The sequence below is a fragment of the Schistocerca americana genome, chromosome 1 (genome assembly GCF_021461395.2).
Source record: "Schistocerca americana isolate TAMUIC-IGC-003095 chromosome 1, iqSchAmer2.1, whole genome shotgun sequence".
Taxonomy (NCBI): Eukaryota; Metazoa; Arthropoda; class Insecta; order Orthoptera; family Acrididae; genus Schistocerca; species Schistocerca americana.
In genome coordinates, this window is record NC_060119.1 from 667,428,824 (window position 1) to 667,446,672 (window position 17,849).

At 47.4% G+C, this 17,849-nt stretch overlaps 1 protein-coding gene across 1 annotated transcript in view; it reads left to right on the forward strand.

Annotated features, from left to right (window-relative positions):
- LOC124588145 (cadherin-89D) overlaps positions 1–17,849 on the forward strand; it is a 410,233-nt gene that overhangs the window by 330,943 nt on the left and 61,441 nt on the right. Inside the window, exons 15-18 of the mRNA XM_047131469.1 lie at positions 3,210–3,399; positions 3,454–3,676; positions 3,707–3,850; positions 16,839–17,219. Coding sequence (XP_046987425.1) covers positions 3,210–3,399; positions 3,454–3,676; positions 3,707–3,850; positions 16,839–17,219 — 938 coding nt within the window. The remainder of the gene's footprint in view (positions 1–3,209; positions 3,400–3,453; positions 3,677–3,706; positions 3,851–16,838; positions 17,220–17,849) is intronic.

The following is a 17,849-nucleotide window of genomic DNA, read 5'->3' on the forward strand; positions in this document are numbered from 1 at the left end:
TGGCGTGCATCCGTGCGTTGCTGCGGTCCGGTCCCAGGTCAACGGGCACGTGCACCTTCCGCCGACCACTGGCGACAACATCGATGTACTGTGGAGACCTCACGCCCCACGTGTTGAGCAATTCGGCGGTACGTCCACCCGGCCTCCCGCATGCCCACTATACGCCCTCGCTCAAAGTCCGTCAACTGCACATATGGTTCACGTCCACGCTGTCGCGGCATGCTACCATTGTTAAAGACTGCGATGGAGCTCCGTATGCCACGGCAAACTGGCTGACACTGACGGCGGCGGTGCACAAACGCTGCGCAGCTAGCGCCATTCGACGGCCAACACCGCGGTTCCTGGTGTGTCCGCTGTGCCGTGCGTGTGATCATTGCTTGTACAGCCCTCTCGCAGTGTCCGGAGCAAGTATGGTGGGTCTGACACACCGGTGTCAATGTGTTCTTTTTTCCATTTCCAGGAGTGTATATTACGCCAGTCTGTATACTTCACCTCCGACAGCGTCAAAAATGAAAACATATTACAACATCGGAAACAATTTGTGTACAGATGGGCACGCGTCTGTAGACGATGCAGTGCTCAAGCGGATGACTTTCCATGTCAACTGAGGAGCTCCACTGTGGGATGAAGATGCGTATACAACACGTCAGATCAACAGAACAAAATCATTGCCCCAATCAAAATCAAAATTGGATAATCACCCCTTCGAACAAGGATCCTGAGAAATTCGGAAATGATGTGTTACAGTGTAACGTACCGTACTAGCCACCTTTAATGATAACGCCATGCAGACACTTCAATGCAACGCATTGACGGATTTGAAAGGCTTGTTAGTCTGTAGATTTATCAAAAAATGCGGTTTTCACTCTGGACAATAGTTATATTTACATTTATATGATGGAGCTAATAACTTAAATGCTCTTTATATTACTGTAATATTAATATTGATCTCACGCACTATTCAATCTGTCAGCAAGCAGTGTAGTGTTAAAGAACTGCATATTTAATTGTAAGCAGAGGAATTCATATTCTCTTGTAAAGTCTTTCGGTGTTTAGACAACTTCATATCGGAGATAAAACTCGAGCTTTACAAGATTTTTACCACCTTCCTCGTCAGGAGAGGATCTCGGTATATTTTCCGAATACTCTTCCAATGACTCTCACCGTGGCACCTATCTTTCCTGCATTTGATTTTATGTAATCTTTCCACATTGCGTCGCTCCAGACAGTTTTGTTCTAGGTATTTTTCGGCTGTTGCTGTTTCTAGCGATTTTTCGCCAGGAGCGTAATCGGACAGTAATGGATATCTTTGTCTATTTACGTGCAATACATTACACTTACTTACTTTCAAGGTCAACTGTCAGTCCCTTCACCAAACACCACACGTCTGTAGATCTTCCTGCATTTCGCTAAAGTCTTCTGCCGCTGTAACCTTCCTATAAACCGCAGCCTCGTCTTAAAAGCCTCACGAGGCTTCGGACGTTACCCACTAGTTAATTTACGTATACCGTCAACAGTAATGACTATCAATATAGTTCCATTAAGAACAACGTGTTAAGCTCTAATTGCTGGGAAGCTATGACCGTAGTCGGAAAACTGTTTAGACACTCGGTAGACTTGTATTTCGTTCACTAATCGACAATGCGGAATTGAGTATTTTTCTGAAATCGACCTGGTCGCCGTCGTCTACACCACTCTGGATTTCATCGACCGGCGGAGCGAGCTGAGTTTTACGAGTCTTCTGCCGCAAGTCTCTAGAGGAAGGGAAGTTTCCAAATGATTGGAAAAGAGATCAGGTGGTTCCAGTTTTCAAGAAAGGTCGTCGAGCAGATGACATCGATCTGTTGTAGAATTTTAGAACATGTTTTTTGCTCGCGTATCATGTCATTTCTGGAAACCCAGAATCTACTCTGTAGGAATCAACATGGATTTCGGAAACAGCGATCGTGTGAGACCCAACTCGGTTTATTTGTTCATGAGACCCAGAAAATATTGGATACAGGCTCCCAGGTAGATGTCATTTTTCTTGACTTCCGGAAGGCGTTCGATACAGTTCCGCACTGTCGCCTGATAAACAAAGTAAGAGCGTACGGAATATCAGACCAGCTGTGTGGCTGGATTGAAGAGTTTTTAGCAGGCAGAACACAGCATGTTGTTCTCAAGGGAGAGACGTCTACAGACGTTAAAGTAACCTGTGGCGTGCCACAGGGGAGTGTTATTGGACCATTGCTTTTCACAATATATATAAATGACCTAGTAGATTATGTCGGAAGTTCCATGCGGCTTTTCGCGGATGATGCTGTAGTATACAGAGAAGTTGCAGCATTAGAAAATTGCAGCGAAATGCAGGAAGATCTGCAGCGGATAGGCACTTGGTGCAGGGAGTGGCAACTGACCCTTAACATAGACAAATGTAATGTATTGCGAATACATAGAAAGAAGGATGCTTTATTGTATGATTGTACGATAGCGAAACATACACTGGTAGCAGTTACTTCTGTAAAACATCTGGGAGTATGCGTACGGAGCGATTTGAAGTAGAATGATCATATAAAATTAATTGTTGGTAAGGCGGGTGCCAGGTTGTGAGTCATTGGGAGAGTCCTTAGAAAATGTCGTCCATCAACAAAGTAGGTGGCTTACAAAACACACGTTCGACCTATACTTGAGAATTGCTCATCAGTGTGGCGTCCGTACCAGGTCGGGTTGACAGAGGAGATAGAGAAGATCCAAAGAAGAGCAGCACGTTTCGTCACAGGGTTATGTGGTAAGCGTGATAGAGTTACGGAGATGTTAAAGCAAACTCAAGTGGCAGACTCTGCAAGAGAGGCGCTCTGCATCGAGGTGTAGCTTGCTGTCCAGGTTTCGAGACGGTGCGTTTCTGGATGAGGAATCGAATGTATTGCTTGCCTCTACTTATACCTCCCGAGGATATCACGAATGTAAAATTAGAGAGATTCGAGCGCGCACGGAAGCTTTGCGGCAGTCGTTCTTCCCGCGAACCATACGCGACTGGAACAGGAAAGGGAGATAATGACAGTGGCACGTAAGTGCCCTCCGCCACACACCTTTGGGTGGCTTGCGGAGTATAAATGTAGATGTTACGAGACGTCTGCGGAATGCAAACATCTCAATTTTTGTCCGTCTGCCCTTCTCGGTAGCGGGAACGAGTTGCACTTTTCTTAATGCGCTGTCCTTTTGTCGCACAGGCAACTTGAGTTCCGAAGCGAAGCTGACGGTGAGCGTGACGGACGTGAACGACAACGCGCCGCGCTTCGTGCAGCTGGTGGTGCTGCACGGGGAGCCGCGCCGCAGCGAGGTGCGCAACGTGAGCGGGTCGGCGCGGGCGCCGCTAGAGGTGACGGTGGAGGAGACGGCGCCGCCGTCGGCGCCGCTGCTGCGGCTCGTCGCCACTGACCGCGACGCGGGCGACAACGCCAGCGTGTCGTACAGCCTGGCGGCAGAGGTGCTCACCGCCGGGCCGCGCTCGCCCTGGTCCGTGCCGCACTACCGCTCCGTCGCCGAGAGCCTCAACTCCAGCGACGCCTTCCTGGAGCTGGACGCTTCCGTGGACGGCGGCGGCTGGGCGCGCACCCAGTACCGCACCAGCAGGGACGACAGTCGCGCGCGCTGGACCGTCACGCGCTTCGCGGGCGACGGCGACGGCGACGTGGACGTGGACGCCGACGACGCCTGGCTGACGGCGTCGCGGCGCCGCACAGAGTGGGCACAGCCGCCCGCCTCGGCGCCGGCGGACAACGCCACCGGCTACTTCTTCGCCGTGCACCGCACCAGGGGCGAGATTCGGCCTCTGCGTCGCCTGCCAGCCGAGAGCACGTTCCTCCTCCAGGTCAGAACGTCAAAGTCGCCACTGAGTGCTCCTGTCCCGGGAGATTCGAATTGGTTTGCGCTTCATACAGTTCTCTACTTGTTTCTGTCAAATATCTGTTCCTTTATACCTTCCACCCTCCGTGTCCTGAATGGTACCTCCTGGGGAGCGGACCGAGTGGTCCTTCTCCGCCTCTATCGCGCCTTAGTGCTCTCGAAATTGGGCTATGGAAGCATAGTTTACTCCTCTGCTCGGCCGTCTATTCTTCGGCGTCTCGACTCTATCCACCACCGTGGATTACGTTTAGTGTCAGGAGCTTTTTACACCAGCCCTGTGGAAAGCCTTTATGCTGAGACTGCTGAAACTCCGCTGTCCAATCGGCGAGCTGTCCTTCTGAGTCGTTATGCTAGCCATCTGTCTTCCATGCCTGCAAATCCGGCCCATGACATTTTTTTCGACGCCTCCTTGGATTTAATGTATGCAGGCCGCTCATCCTCCCTGCTACCACCGGGAGTCCGCTTCCGTCGACTGCTCCATTCTCTTTCCTTCCACTTTCCTAAAACTTTCTTGACAACTTGGGGTACAGCACCGCCTTGGCTCCGTCCCCGGACCTGCCTGCTTCGTGACCTTTGTCAGTTTCCCAAGGATGGTACCCCTTCACTTGTTTATCGTCGGGCATTTGCTGCTCTATGTGCACAAATGAAGGAAGCCACATTTATTTACAGTGATGGCTCAAAAACATCGTTTGGGGTAGGAAGTGCCTATATTGTTGGCTACACCCCAACTCGATTTCGGCTTCCCAACCAGTGTTCGGTTTATACTGCGGAGATTTACGCTGTTCTCCAGGCTGTCCAATACATCCGTCGCCATCAGCGGATACAGTATGTTATCTGTTCAGATTCTCTCAGCTCCCTCGTCAGTCTCCAAGCTCTCTACCCTGTCCACCCTCTGGTCCACCGGATTCAGGACTGCCTACGCTTTCTCCACTTGGGGGGCGTCTCTGGGGCGTTCCTCTGGATCCCAGGACACGTTGATATCTGTGGAAAGGAGGCGGCCGATATAGCGGCCAAAAGGCTTCGGTCTCTCCTCTTCGGCCAGCTATTTGCACGATTCCCTTCGCCGATCTACGGAGTGTTTTATGTCGTCGTGTTGTTCTTTTATGGCACGCACATTGTTCGACACTTCCCCATAATAAATTGCGGGACGTGAAAGCTCTTTCCTGTGCTTGGACCTCTTCCTCCTGAACGCGTCGTCGGGAGGAGGTAATTTTAACTAGACTCCGGATAGGGCACTGTCTTTTTAGCCATCGACATCTTTTAAGTGGCGATCCTCCCCCACTCTGTCCCCACTGCTCTCAGCTGTGGACGGTAAGACACCTTTTACTTGAGTGCCCCTATTTTACTCCGTTACGCCCCCGTCTCCAGCTGTCGCCTGATATATCTTTCATTTTAGCAGATGACACGCGCTCAGCCGATCGCGTTCTCGAGTTTATTAGTGCCAGTGAGATGACGTCAGTCATTTGAAGCTCTTTTTGGGGACAACCAACCCCCTTCTATTGTGGTTTTTTAAGCTTTCCTTCTGCTTTTAGTTTCTCCATTTTTTTGGGTTTCGTTCTCATTGCTGCTGGTTTCGAGTTTCTTTTTTTACCTTTTCCTAAGTCACAGACCGGTCGCTCATAACCGTAGCAGTTTTGCGTCCTAAAACCATAACAAAAAAAAAAACAAAAAAAACTTTATACCTTCGCACCCTCAAATTATTCGGTGTCTAGGGAAGCGTGACTTTTTTAAACAAAAATTCTTTATTAACACAATATAATACAATACAATATGAAGATACAAACAACCCACCACCTTAATAATTAGTGGGTCTACATATCATACAACATAGTTCAGCACCATTATTACTTTAAATTTTCTACAACTGACATACGAGGGCAGTTCAATAAGTAATGCAACACATTTTTTTTCTCGGCCAATTTTGGTTGAAAAAACCGGAAATTTCTTGTGGAATATTTTCAAACATTCCCGCTTCGTCTCGTATAGTTTCATTGACTTCCGACAGGTGGCAGCGCTGTACGGAGCTGTTAAAATGGCGTCTGTAACGGATGTGCGTTGCAAACAACGGGCAGTGATCGAGTTTCTTTTGGCGGAAAACCAGGGCATCTCAGATATTCATAGGCGCTAGCAGAATGTCTACGGTGATCTGGCAGTGGACAAAAGCACGGTGAGTCGTTGGGCAAAGCGTGTGTCATCATCGCCGCAAGGTCAAGCAAGACTGTCTGATCTCCCGCGTGCGGGCCGGCCGTGCACAGCTGTGACTCCTGCAATGGCGGAGCGTGCGAACACACTCTTTCGAGATGATCGACGGATCACCATCAAACAACTCAGTGCTCAACTTGACATATCTGTTGGTAGTGCTGTCACAATTGTTCACCAGTTGGGATATTCAAAGGTTTGTTCCCGCTGGGTCCCTCGTTGTCTAACTGAACACCATAAAGAGCAAAGGAGAACCATCTGTGCGGAATTGCTTGCTCGTCATGTGGCTGAGGGTGACAATTTCTTGTCAAAGATTGTTACAGGCGATGAAACATGGGTTCATCACTTCGAACCTGAAACAAAACGGCAATCAATGGAGTGGTGCCACACCCACTCCCCTACCAAGAAAAAGTTTAAAGCCATACCCTCAGCCGGTAAAGTCATGGTTACAGTCTTCTGGGACGCTGAAGGGGTTATTCTGTTCGATGTCCTTCCCCATGGTCAAACGATCAACTCTGAAGTGTATTGTGCTACTCTTCAGAAATTGAAGAAACGACTTCAGCATGTTCGTAGGCACAAAAATCTGAACGAACTTCTCCTTCTTCATGACAACGCAAGACCTCCCACAAGTCTTCGCACCCGAGGGGAGCTCACAAAACTTCAGTGGACTGTTCTTCCTCATGCACCCTACAGCCCCGATCTCGCACCGTCGGATTTCCATATGTTTGGCCCAATGAAGGACGCAATCCGTGGGAGGCACTACGCGGATGATGAAGAAGTTATTGATGCAGTACGACGTTGGCTCCGACATCGACCAGTGGAATGGTACCGTGCAGGCATACAGGCCCTCACTTCAAGGTGGCGTAAGGCCGTAGCATTGAATGGAGGTTACGTTGAAAAATAGTGTTGTGTAGCTAAAAGATTGGGGAATAACCTGGTGTATTTCAATGCTGAATAAAACAACCCCTGTTTCAGAAAAAAAATGTGTGGCATTACTTATTGAACTGCCCTCGTATCTATGAGCAAGGTTAATCTATTTTGTTAATCTATTCTATTTCTAGCTAATCTACTCTGCAGCGATTACAGTTGTGCCAGTTGTAACACCTCCGTTTTTATCCCGTCCTGATCTGATCGACAAGCAGCCCAATATTTATTATTAACATGACCGTGAACCTAATGGAACTGGTAATCGGAATTGACTGCTGCGGATGTTGTTACTTTCCATTTCATCCTGTTCAATACTATAATACTGAATGTATGGTAATAAGGAACACAACACAGTTTTACTAATTACGAACTTATACTCTTCTCAAAACACAAAAAAGAGACAGCCACTGCCTTCATCATACGTATCTAATTGCGGTTAATCTCAGCACAGGCTTTCTTTATTTGCCATTATCGTCACAAGCTAATCCACCACTGCATCCAACACTGCAATCCAAGGTTAGGCCGGCGCGGTAGACGCGAAACTAAATATCGGCACTGGTAACGTCACTGATCACTTTTACAAAGATACGTCATCCCTTTCCCGGTATTTATTTATTATTCAGGGGTCTAACCACGGCGATGGTGACACCCTTCTCGGTTAAAAACCATGTATTCCAATAACGGCCTCCACACACACACCATTCCCGCCAACTACTCTGGCGCACCTCGACACTCGCTCTCGCAACACGTCACAATCGATTGTTCGCCCTATCGACCCGTGCCGAGTGCAGATCCCTTACACAGTTTATGTATAAACCTACTATTGTGGCCTGCCCACCGAGCTAAACCCAGTGAGCGTGCCCCTGGCACTAGGCTCGCCAAGTTGGTTTTGTCGCTGCAGTCGCTACTTTGTCAGTGTGGTTAGTGTTCTATTCTACCTACTACTACTACTACTAACTTCTAGTACTTAAAGTAAGAGTGCAATTGTCTTTGCCTGGGAGGTGATGCACCCGCTGTGACCAGTAGCGCGGCGGATTCCGGTCGTGAGGCGACTGGCCAGTTCCGCACCCGACGATATGCCGGGTACATCTCAGTCTATTCCGAGTTTTTTGCTATCCCTTTTGGTTCCTTAGAATTTCTCTCAAGATCTTCTGTGATACCTCGACTGCCACAATGCTAAGGACATTAAATGTAACAGCATAGGTGTCGTTATTCGGTAATTGTGTTCTTAAGTCATGCGTCACATCATCGTATAACAAGCAGTCATAGATTGTGTGCACAGGTGTACCGTCTTGAGCGCCACAGTCACACGCTGGTGTTGCTCTTTTTCCAAACTGACGTAGATGTGTCCGGTATGGCCCATGTCCTGTGAGAAAGTGCAGTAATTCTCTACTTGGCTCGAAGTAGGTCATCCCAAGTCGTTCCTTAATGTTATGCAGCAGTTGGAAGACCCTTCTACCAGTTTCTTCGTTTTCCCGTGATTGTTGCCATAACTCCTCCCCCCTTCTTTTAACAGAAAACTTGTCTCCTACCTGCACCCCATGACGTATACCTCGCGAAGAGACCATGAGGATAAAATCAGAGAGATTAGAGCCCACACAGAGGCATACCGACAATCCTTCTTTCCACAAACAATACGAGACTGGAATAGAAGGGAGAACCGATAGAGGTACTCAAGGTACCCTCCGCCACATACCGTCAGGTGGCTTGCGGAATATAGATGCAGATGTAGATGTCCCTAGTCCTATCTATCTTTCCTTTGGAAACTCAGTGCCATGCTGCCTGTTCTCTTATTTTTATATCTAGTGAACATAATCCCTTCACCTCCAATAGAGCCCCCCCCCCCTCCCCCCCCCCCCCGGAGTTGTTCTGTATGCTCCAACTGTCGCAGAATCATGTTCCGCTGCACCCTTCTCACAGCCATGACTGGCATCACCCCCGTGAGCCTGTGTGCCCAGACCCCATACGCATATCCTACTATCCTACCTACAAGATGCTGCTATGATAAAGCTTGATCAGTGCGGGTGGCAGGTGAAATCTTTTATGTCCTATGTTAATAAGATTATTTAGAGCTTCTAGGGCTCGTTGTGTTGTGGTTTCTATGTGGGGTGTGTAGCTCCATTTTTCATCAATGATTACTCCGAAGTATCGTGCTTCGCGACGCCGGAGAACTGGTGTTCCATCTATTCTGACTGTGGGATTCCTGATCAGATTGCCTTTTAGAAGAAGACTTGTTGACTTTTGCTGTGCAACCTTCATTTTTGCTTCTTAGCACCACTCAGTTAGTATTGTTATTGCTTTTTCTACTTATGATTCTAGATCTTCTCGGCTACGGCCGCCAACCAACAGTAGGAGGTCGTCAGCGTAGGCTAGCACTTCCTCGCTGAGTTGTAGTTTGTCCAATAACGGCTCTACATTAACGTCTCAAAATAGTGGCTCCAGAACGGAGCCCTAGCCCGTGATTTGCCCAATCTGAAGATGATAGGTAGGTCTTTCAAAGATGGTTCAAATGGCTCTGAGCACTATGGGACTTGACATCTATGGTCATCAGTCCCCTAGAACTTAGAACTACTTAAACATAACTAACCTAAGGACGTCACACAACACCCTGTCATCAGTAGGTCTTTCGTAAATCCTTCTTAATGTGTTGTCATCGGAGCCTATAATGATTTTTTCCATTATGGCGGCTGCTTTTTGATCGTCTTTTGGAAGTAAACATCAAGCAGACCTTGCAATGCTTGCATTTCTACTACATACTGACACTGGCGGAAAAGCTGTAATTTTGCAATAATGTTGTAGAGCGTCTTGGGTTGGGTTGGATTGTTTTGGGGGAGGAGACCAGACAGCGAGGTCATTGGTCTCATCGGATTAGGGAAGGAGGTTGGCTGAGCCTTTGAAAGGAACCATCCCAGCATTTGCCTGCAGCGATTTAGGGAAATAACGGAAAACGAGCGTCTTGGAGCTCAAGGCGTCAGTTGGAGTCCTATACGAAAATATGGGCCCTGTGGGGAGGAGGTGATGTTTCAAGAGTGTGCACGTATCCGTGTAGAGGCTGATACGGTTGTCCTCTAGGTGCGTGGTTGAAGTGTGTTATTACAGACCAGAAAGCCACGAGTTCATCACCCTTGGCAGGGTAGCGGTCTACTGGCTGTAGGGTGCCTGTTTGTTGTCCAACGGTTCGTCACGAAAATAGAATTGTTGAAACATTCATTCAGTGGTCGAGGTTTCTTGGAGAAGCCAACACCCACAGAACATAAGCTGTACACGGTCGACGTGAAGGTGCTATGGACAGTGAGCGACTTGCTGTCTCTGTCCGTCCGTGACTCACTTGGCCAGTGGAGTGATACTGTCAGCGACTTAGCAAGGATGCTGACTCCAGTAGCGGGTGGCAGTCCGTGAGGACGCCTACACAGGCGAGAGACGGTCACACGACTGAGGACAGGGCGCGCCGAAGCATGCCGAATCACGTCGTGGACACAGCATGGAGGCGGTGGCTCTCAGCAACGGCTCCTGCCCGCGCACGCGGAGGAGGACAGCAGGCAGTCTGCCTGAACAGGGGCCTACAATAAGCAATGCAACTCCGTTTTTCTACAACCAGATTGGTTTTATTCACGATAACAATAAACTATATCATTCCCCCTCTTTTGGCTACAAAATCCTATTTTTCAACATAATCTCCATTCAATGAGAGGGACTTACGCCACCGTACTAGGAGGGCCTGTATGCCCTCAGGGTACCACTCTACTGGTCGACATCGCAGCCAAAGTCTTGCTACATCAGTAACCTCCCCATCACACACGCAGAAGTGAGAAGTTCGTTTGCAGTTTTGTGGCGATGAACACAGTGTAGAAGCTATAACAGTGTGCGGTCGGCCGGCACGCGGGAGAAATGGTTCAAATGGCTCTAAGTACTGTGGGACTTAACATCTGACGTCATCAGTCCCCTAGACTTAGAACTACATAAACCTAACTAACCTAAGAACATCACACACCTATCCTTGCCAGAGGCAGGATTCGAACCTGCGACCGTAGCAGCAGCGCGGTTACGGACTGAAGCGCCGAGAACAGCTCGGCCACAACGGCCACCCACGCGGAAGATCGGACAGTTTTGCGTGACCTTCTTGCGATGATTACAGATGCCGCGCGCAATGACTCATAGTGCTTTTGTTCACCGTCAGGTCTCCGCAGACATTATACAAGCGCCTGTGAATATCTACGATGCACTGGTTTCCCACCAAAAGAAGCTCAGTGACAGCTCTCTGCTTAGAAGGCACCTCCGTTCCAGACGCCATTTTGAAGGCTACGTACAGCGCCACCACCATGAAACTACAGGGACTGAAACGGAAAGATTCCACGAGGTCCCGCAACAAATTCCGCATTTTTCAATCGAAATCGGCTGAGGAAAATGTGTGTTGCATAACTTATTGAACGACTTCTCGTAATATAAGTACAGAATATTATTCAAGACATATGCATACCTGCAATAAATCTTAAGTTATTCGTGAGTGTGTAGTGATAATTGAAAATTTGTGCCAGACTATGACTCCAGCCTGGATTACCTACTTCGCGAGCAATTCCCTTATCCGCTGGAATGCAACGTATGTGGTTATCTAGTATGATGATGTCCGCTCCGTATATGATATGTCACCCGGTTACACGCATTTATCAACTTTTATCTTCTAAAATATCTTCCGTCGTCGTTCTTGAAATTATTTATGGTAGTGGTCCTGCTACTCAGTGCTACTGAACTGTGCTTCTGGACTTTTTCACCTTGTTGCGAGGTGTGGGTGCTAGAAGAGAGCTGTGATCTATTCAAGCTACTAAATGGCGAACTCACTTTGTGTGACATCTTCTGTGTTTACAACAGAGTGTTAATATTTTACAACCTTGATTACAACTGTCCATGAACAGGCCTTTCGTAATGCGCATTACGACAATTATAATAAAGGTTTTAAAATATTGAGGTAATGACAGTGGCACGTAAAGTGCCCTCCGCCACATACCGTTGGGTGGCTTGCGGAGTATAAATGTAGATGTAGATGTATATTATATTAAATATTAAAGTCACATGTAAAATATTAACATATATATCATGTTGAACGTTAATGTCACCTGTATCTGTATGGACATGACATTTCAAAGGCAGAGACAAATCTCTTCTCCAATTATTTGGGCGTTTTTATTGTCGACTCCGTGACCTCCAAGGCACCGACAAGCTGAAATGCCCAAAGGAAATGCGCTCCGCCACAGCAGGTACACAGGTTTATTCGCCATCGCGCCATGTTGATGTCCAGAGCAGAGAGAGGTCTTTTACTCGCCATCGGCACATATAGCATAGCAGATCGCGTATAGTGGGATGTTCCAAACCTATCAATCACGTTGAAGAACGTTTCTGGTACAGACGAACATCTTTCGTCTACCTGAGTGATCAGAAGTGAAACTTGTTATCCCGTAGGAGAGACAAGTTACACCACTATATGAGCCCACGTCCAGAACTGATTGTAACTTTCATTGTCACTGATTTTCACTTTTGCCAGAGAGTCTTGCACAGGATGTGTAAAAACAACACCACAGGAGAATAGCGTAGCTGGGGATTATCACTTGCTGTGTCATAAGAGACATGCATTACATCCTTTGAAATTAAGGATGACGAGAATGAAATCAGTGAACATGTAAAGATGAAAAAGCCGGTCAAACGTATTGAACCTGCAGTGCATTGAATATCTCTATACAGTTAAAAATATAATTTCCAATGTCAATGACATTCACCAACCTTGATATCAAGTCTTCGAATGAAACCCTAGTGTAACGATTAAATTCACAATATCCAGAGATTTATGGCTCTATGGCATTTTCATTTATTTGGAGAATTGCATATGAGGCCTGAAGATGGCATAACGAAATGTTGAAACTGATAGCCTTCACAATAAAATAAAATAATATCGTAAGTTAAATGACTATTGGTGAATTTCATTGACATTGACAATTACTTACCCGCCGAGATCCCCTGCCCGTGATGGACCAACACAGGTTAAAAATGTAAGTCAGGTCGAGAGCAGAACTCATTCTTCCCACTTTTCGCCAGGTTTTTTTTCCAAATCATTGTCTGTAAGATTTGTGGTTAATTGGCGAGGTGCAGACTGTAATGTTGTGCAGTATTACTTAAATCCTACTACTGTATAGCCGACTGCGTCGTTTTCACAGGATGATTCGTGGCTGTTCACGTGAAGATACTTTCTCACCTCACATTCATTGGGCAGAGCATGGCCTTACATGACAGCTTTCTTTTTAACTGGCAGTGATTGAACGGAACTGCGAAACGAAGACTCCACTGCAGGTTAAAAAGACAGTCTGTGGCGTCTGCTGGTAGAGGAAGTTGGTGGCCTGAGCAGAAGTGTGTTCATTGTTCAGGATATTTATTTTCAGTACAGTGTAACTCAACGTTAATTACAAGTCTCTGAGTTTGTGGCTTGTCTTTAGACGATAAAGTCGAACGGAACAGTAGTATATGTGAATGTTCTCATTGTATAGCAGGATAATTGTGGTTGTATTAGCAACCGTGAAAAATGTTGCGTCATGGTTTGAAGCTGTGGATTATAGTCCTGGCATCGCTTAGAAATTACGTACTTGCCACTCGAAAGTAGTTCTGCACTTTGCTGTAACAGACTGACAGGGCCAAACTATCATGATTTTCTGCGAGAGGGTCTCAGCTTCAGAAAACGCAACGTGAACTATCACAACTTTGACAACGTTTGCCTAATGAATACATGTCTCCCAGAAACATCCATGTGAACTGTTACAGGGTGACAATTATTGAGCAATATGTAAAAAAACGTAAATTAGTTACAAACTACGGCGTGCCACACCATGTAAACGTCACTACAAATATTCGGATTTAGGTTATGACACGTTCGATATACTGCCATCATTGACGATGATGTAGCAGACGAATAGCGAAATTCTGACCCATTGAAGTGTAGGAACATCGATGCTGTCGATGACCTTCTGAATGGCTGTTTTCAGTTCAGCATTGGTTTTGGTGTTATTACCGTACACCTTGTCTTTAATATAGCCCCAGAAATAGCAGTCGCACGTGTTCGGATCCGGAGACTATGGCGGTCAATCGAGGCCTATGTCAGTGGCCTCTGGGTATCCCAGAGCCAGAATGCGGTTCTCAAAGCACACTCTGTTGCTTCGATGCAGTCGAGCTCCGTCTTGCATGAGCCGCATCATGCCGAAATAGGGATCACTTTGGATAATGCAGATGAAACCATCTGTCAAAACATTCAGGTACTGTTCGGTAGTCACCGTCCATTATGGAATATCGCACCGATTATTCCGTGACTGGAAAAATGTTCAAATGTGTGTGAATACCTAAGGGACCAAACTTCTGAAGTCATCGGTCCCTAGACTTACACACTACTTAAACTAACTTATGCTAAGAACAACACACACATCCATGCCCGAGGGAGGACTCGAATCTCCGACGGGGGCAAGCCGCGCGAACCATGGCAAAGCGCCCTAGACTACACAGCTACCCTATGCGGCCCGTGACTGGGCACTGCATACCACTCAGTCACCTGTCCAGGGTGAAGAGACTTGTCGATCGCGAAATGAGGATTCTCAGTCCCCCAAATGCGCCAATTTGGCTTATTGACAAACCCATCCAAATGAAAGTGGGCTTCATCGCTAAACCCAACCACACTCACGTCAAAATCCTGTTCGCCAATTCTGTGGAAAGTAGTGTTGGTGAAATACAACCGCTGTTCCATGCCCCTGGGGCTAATGGCTGATGGTTTTGTATTTTGTATGGGAAGGGATGCAGGTCTTCAACAACAATTCGTCGCAGTGTGTCCCGGTTGGTTCCCACCTGTTGTGCAGCTCGTCTAATCGATTTCCAGGGGCATTTTGGACGACCGACACTGCCAACACTGTCATCACGAACACTGCCCGTTCTCTCAGACTTGCGAATCAAATTCTTGATTGTTAGCACACTTGGACCGGTTGTCTTCACCTCGAACTCGGTCGCAAACTTCCTTTGAGCCGCAGTCAGGCTGTTATTGCCCGCACTGTAGGCCTTGACAAGTGCTACATGCTCAGTCACGCCGTACCGTGACATTTTCACGTGCAAATGGCAGACAACAAGAAAGCATGTGTGCATATGCACATGCACATGCACATGCACATATTAATTGCCATCATGCCTCGCGGCCAGCCGTGCAGTTTGAACGTCCTAGCACAAACCGCTCAGAAGTTACGAAGATTTCATCAAGCATAGTTCAATAATTGTCACCCTGTGTGGTGTCCATTGAGATTTTGTACGTGTAACTCATCGTCACAGTCTGTCAGGAAGTTTCCTTTTTTGAGTACGATCAGTTGCATAGTGAAAGACTCAACCCCGAAAGATAGAAATGTTTGCCCTTTACATCCCTCCCTTCTTACAAGGGAACCTCCCCATCGCATCCCCCTCAGATTTAGTTATAAGTTGGCACAGTGGATAGGCCTTGAAAAACTGAACAGATCAATCGAGAAAACAGGAAGAAGTTGTGTTGAACTATGAAAAAAATAAGCAAAATATACAAAGTGAGTAGTCCATGCGCAAGATAGGCAACATAAAGGATGGTGTCAGCTCAGGAAAGCCGTGGTCCCGTGGTTAGCGTTAACAGCTGCGGAACGAGAGATCCTTGTTTCAAGTGTTCCGTCGAGTGAAAAGTTTACTTTCTTTATTTTCGCAAAGTTATGATCTGTCCGTTCGTTCATTGACGTCTCTGTTCACTGTAATAAGTTTAGTGTCTGTGTTTTGCGACCGCACCGCAAAACCGTGCGATTAGTAGACGAAAGGACTTGCCTCTCCAATGGGAACCGAATACATTTGATTGCAAGGTCATAGGTCAGACGATTCCTCCACAGGAAAACACGTCTGATATATTCTACACGATACTGGTGACGGCATGTGCGTCACATGACAGGAATATGTTGTCGGCCCACCTAACTTGTACACTTAGCGAATGGGTGAAAAGATTCTTCTTCCTTGCCCCATTTAGGTTTTCTTGTCGATATGATAATCAGTCCCAAAAAAGTGATGAAAACATAAGAGTTTGTCACATAAGCTGCAACAAATGAATGCAACAGTTTCACAGTCGCACAGCTTTCCCTGTGCTCTGTCAAAACATATGTTTTTAACGTTTTCAGATTTTTCCGTGTGTAGACCGTCAGTTACCTCACATCGGACGGACAGATAATAATTGTCTGAAAACATTAAACTTTTCACTCGAGGGAAGACTTGAACCGAGGACCTCTCGTTCCGCAGCTACTTACGCTAACCAGGGGACTACAGCGCTCCTGAGCTCACACCACCTGATGTTGCCTATCTTGCGCATGGACTTCTCAGTTTGTATATTTTGCTTATTTTTTTCATAGTTCCACACAACTTCTTCCTGTTTTCCGATTGACCTGTGTTCAGTTTTTCAAGGCCTATCCACTGTGCCAAATTATAACTAAATCTGAGGGGGGGGGGGTGATGGGGAGGTTCCTCTGTTAGTAACTCCACAGTCCTGCACGGGACCACAGCGCTCCTGAGCTCACACCACCTGATGTTGCCTATCTTGCGCATGGACTTCTCAGTTTGTATATTTTGCTAATTTTTTTCATAGTTCCACACAACTTCGTCCTGTTTTCTCTATTGATCTGTGTTCAGTTTTTCAAGCCTATTCACTGTGCCAAATTATAGCTAAATCTGAGGGGGGTTCAATGGGGAGGTTCCCTTGTTAGGAACTCCACAGTCTTTTCCGAATGATGTGGGACGAGCGTGCGCGTGCGCTGCTGCAGGTGGTGGCTACGGACGGGCCGGGGCTGTCGGACACGCTGGAGCTGCGCATCCGCGTGGCGGACGTGAACGACCACGCGCCGGAGTTCGAGCGGCCGTGGTACCGGTTCGAGGTGGCCGAGTGGAACTCGTCTGCGGAGCGCGAGGTGGGGCGGGTGCGCGCGCGCGACCTGGACCACGGCGACAACGCGCGCCTCGCCTACCACCTGCTGCCGGCCGCCGGGCAGGAGCTGGAGCTGCCCTTCCGGCTGGACGCCGACGACGGCGTGCTCACCGCGACGCGGCCGCTGGACCGCGAGCAGCGCGAGGTGTACGCCTTCAAGGTGCGCGCCGTCGACCAGGCGCCGCCGGCGCTCCGCCGATCCGCCACCGTCGACGTCCAGGTCAGTGCAACCAGCTGCCAGCAGATTACGCAACAAATTAGGCGTAGTCAGGGTTGGAGCAGTGCAATAACCAGTGTGTGGTAGCCTGGTCGCCATTTCCGTGTGGCGCATTTTGTGACAGACGACAGAAATGTGGAAGGGAAAATGGAAAGAGGAAATGGGAGGGCTAAAGAGGAAGGGGAAAAGGAGATAGCAAAACAAGTGGATAGAACTAAAACAGGAAGGGCTGATTAACTGATGGGGATATTCGAACTGGACTGTTTCCAGCAACAGTTTCGTAAGTACTATCTCTCCTTGGTGAGGACACACTTATTCTTTTAGAGTACTGTATGCGACACTGTCCTTATGTCAAGTGAGTCAAAGCAACAGCAGTGCTTTTTTGCGTTTGTTGTTTAGTTGGTTGCGCCTTTACATTGATCGACACTGAAAATGAGATAGTGGTACTTTTCCAAATCTCACTCCACGAAGGTGAGTCAAATGAAAACCTTAAATATTTTTTTAAATATAATTTATTGTGCAGAAGTGGTACATAGCTGTATCACTTTTCAACATAATCTCCCCCACGCTCAATGCAAATCCTCCAGCGCCTATAAAGTGCATAAATTCCTTTAGAAAAAAATTATTTTCGTA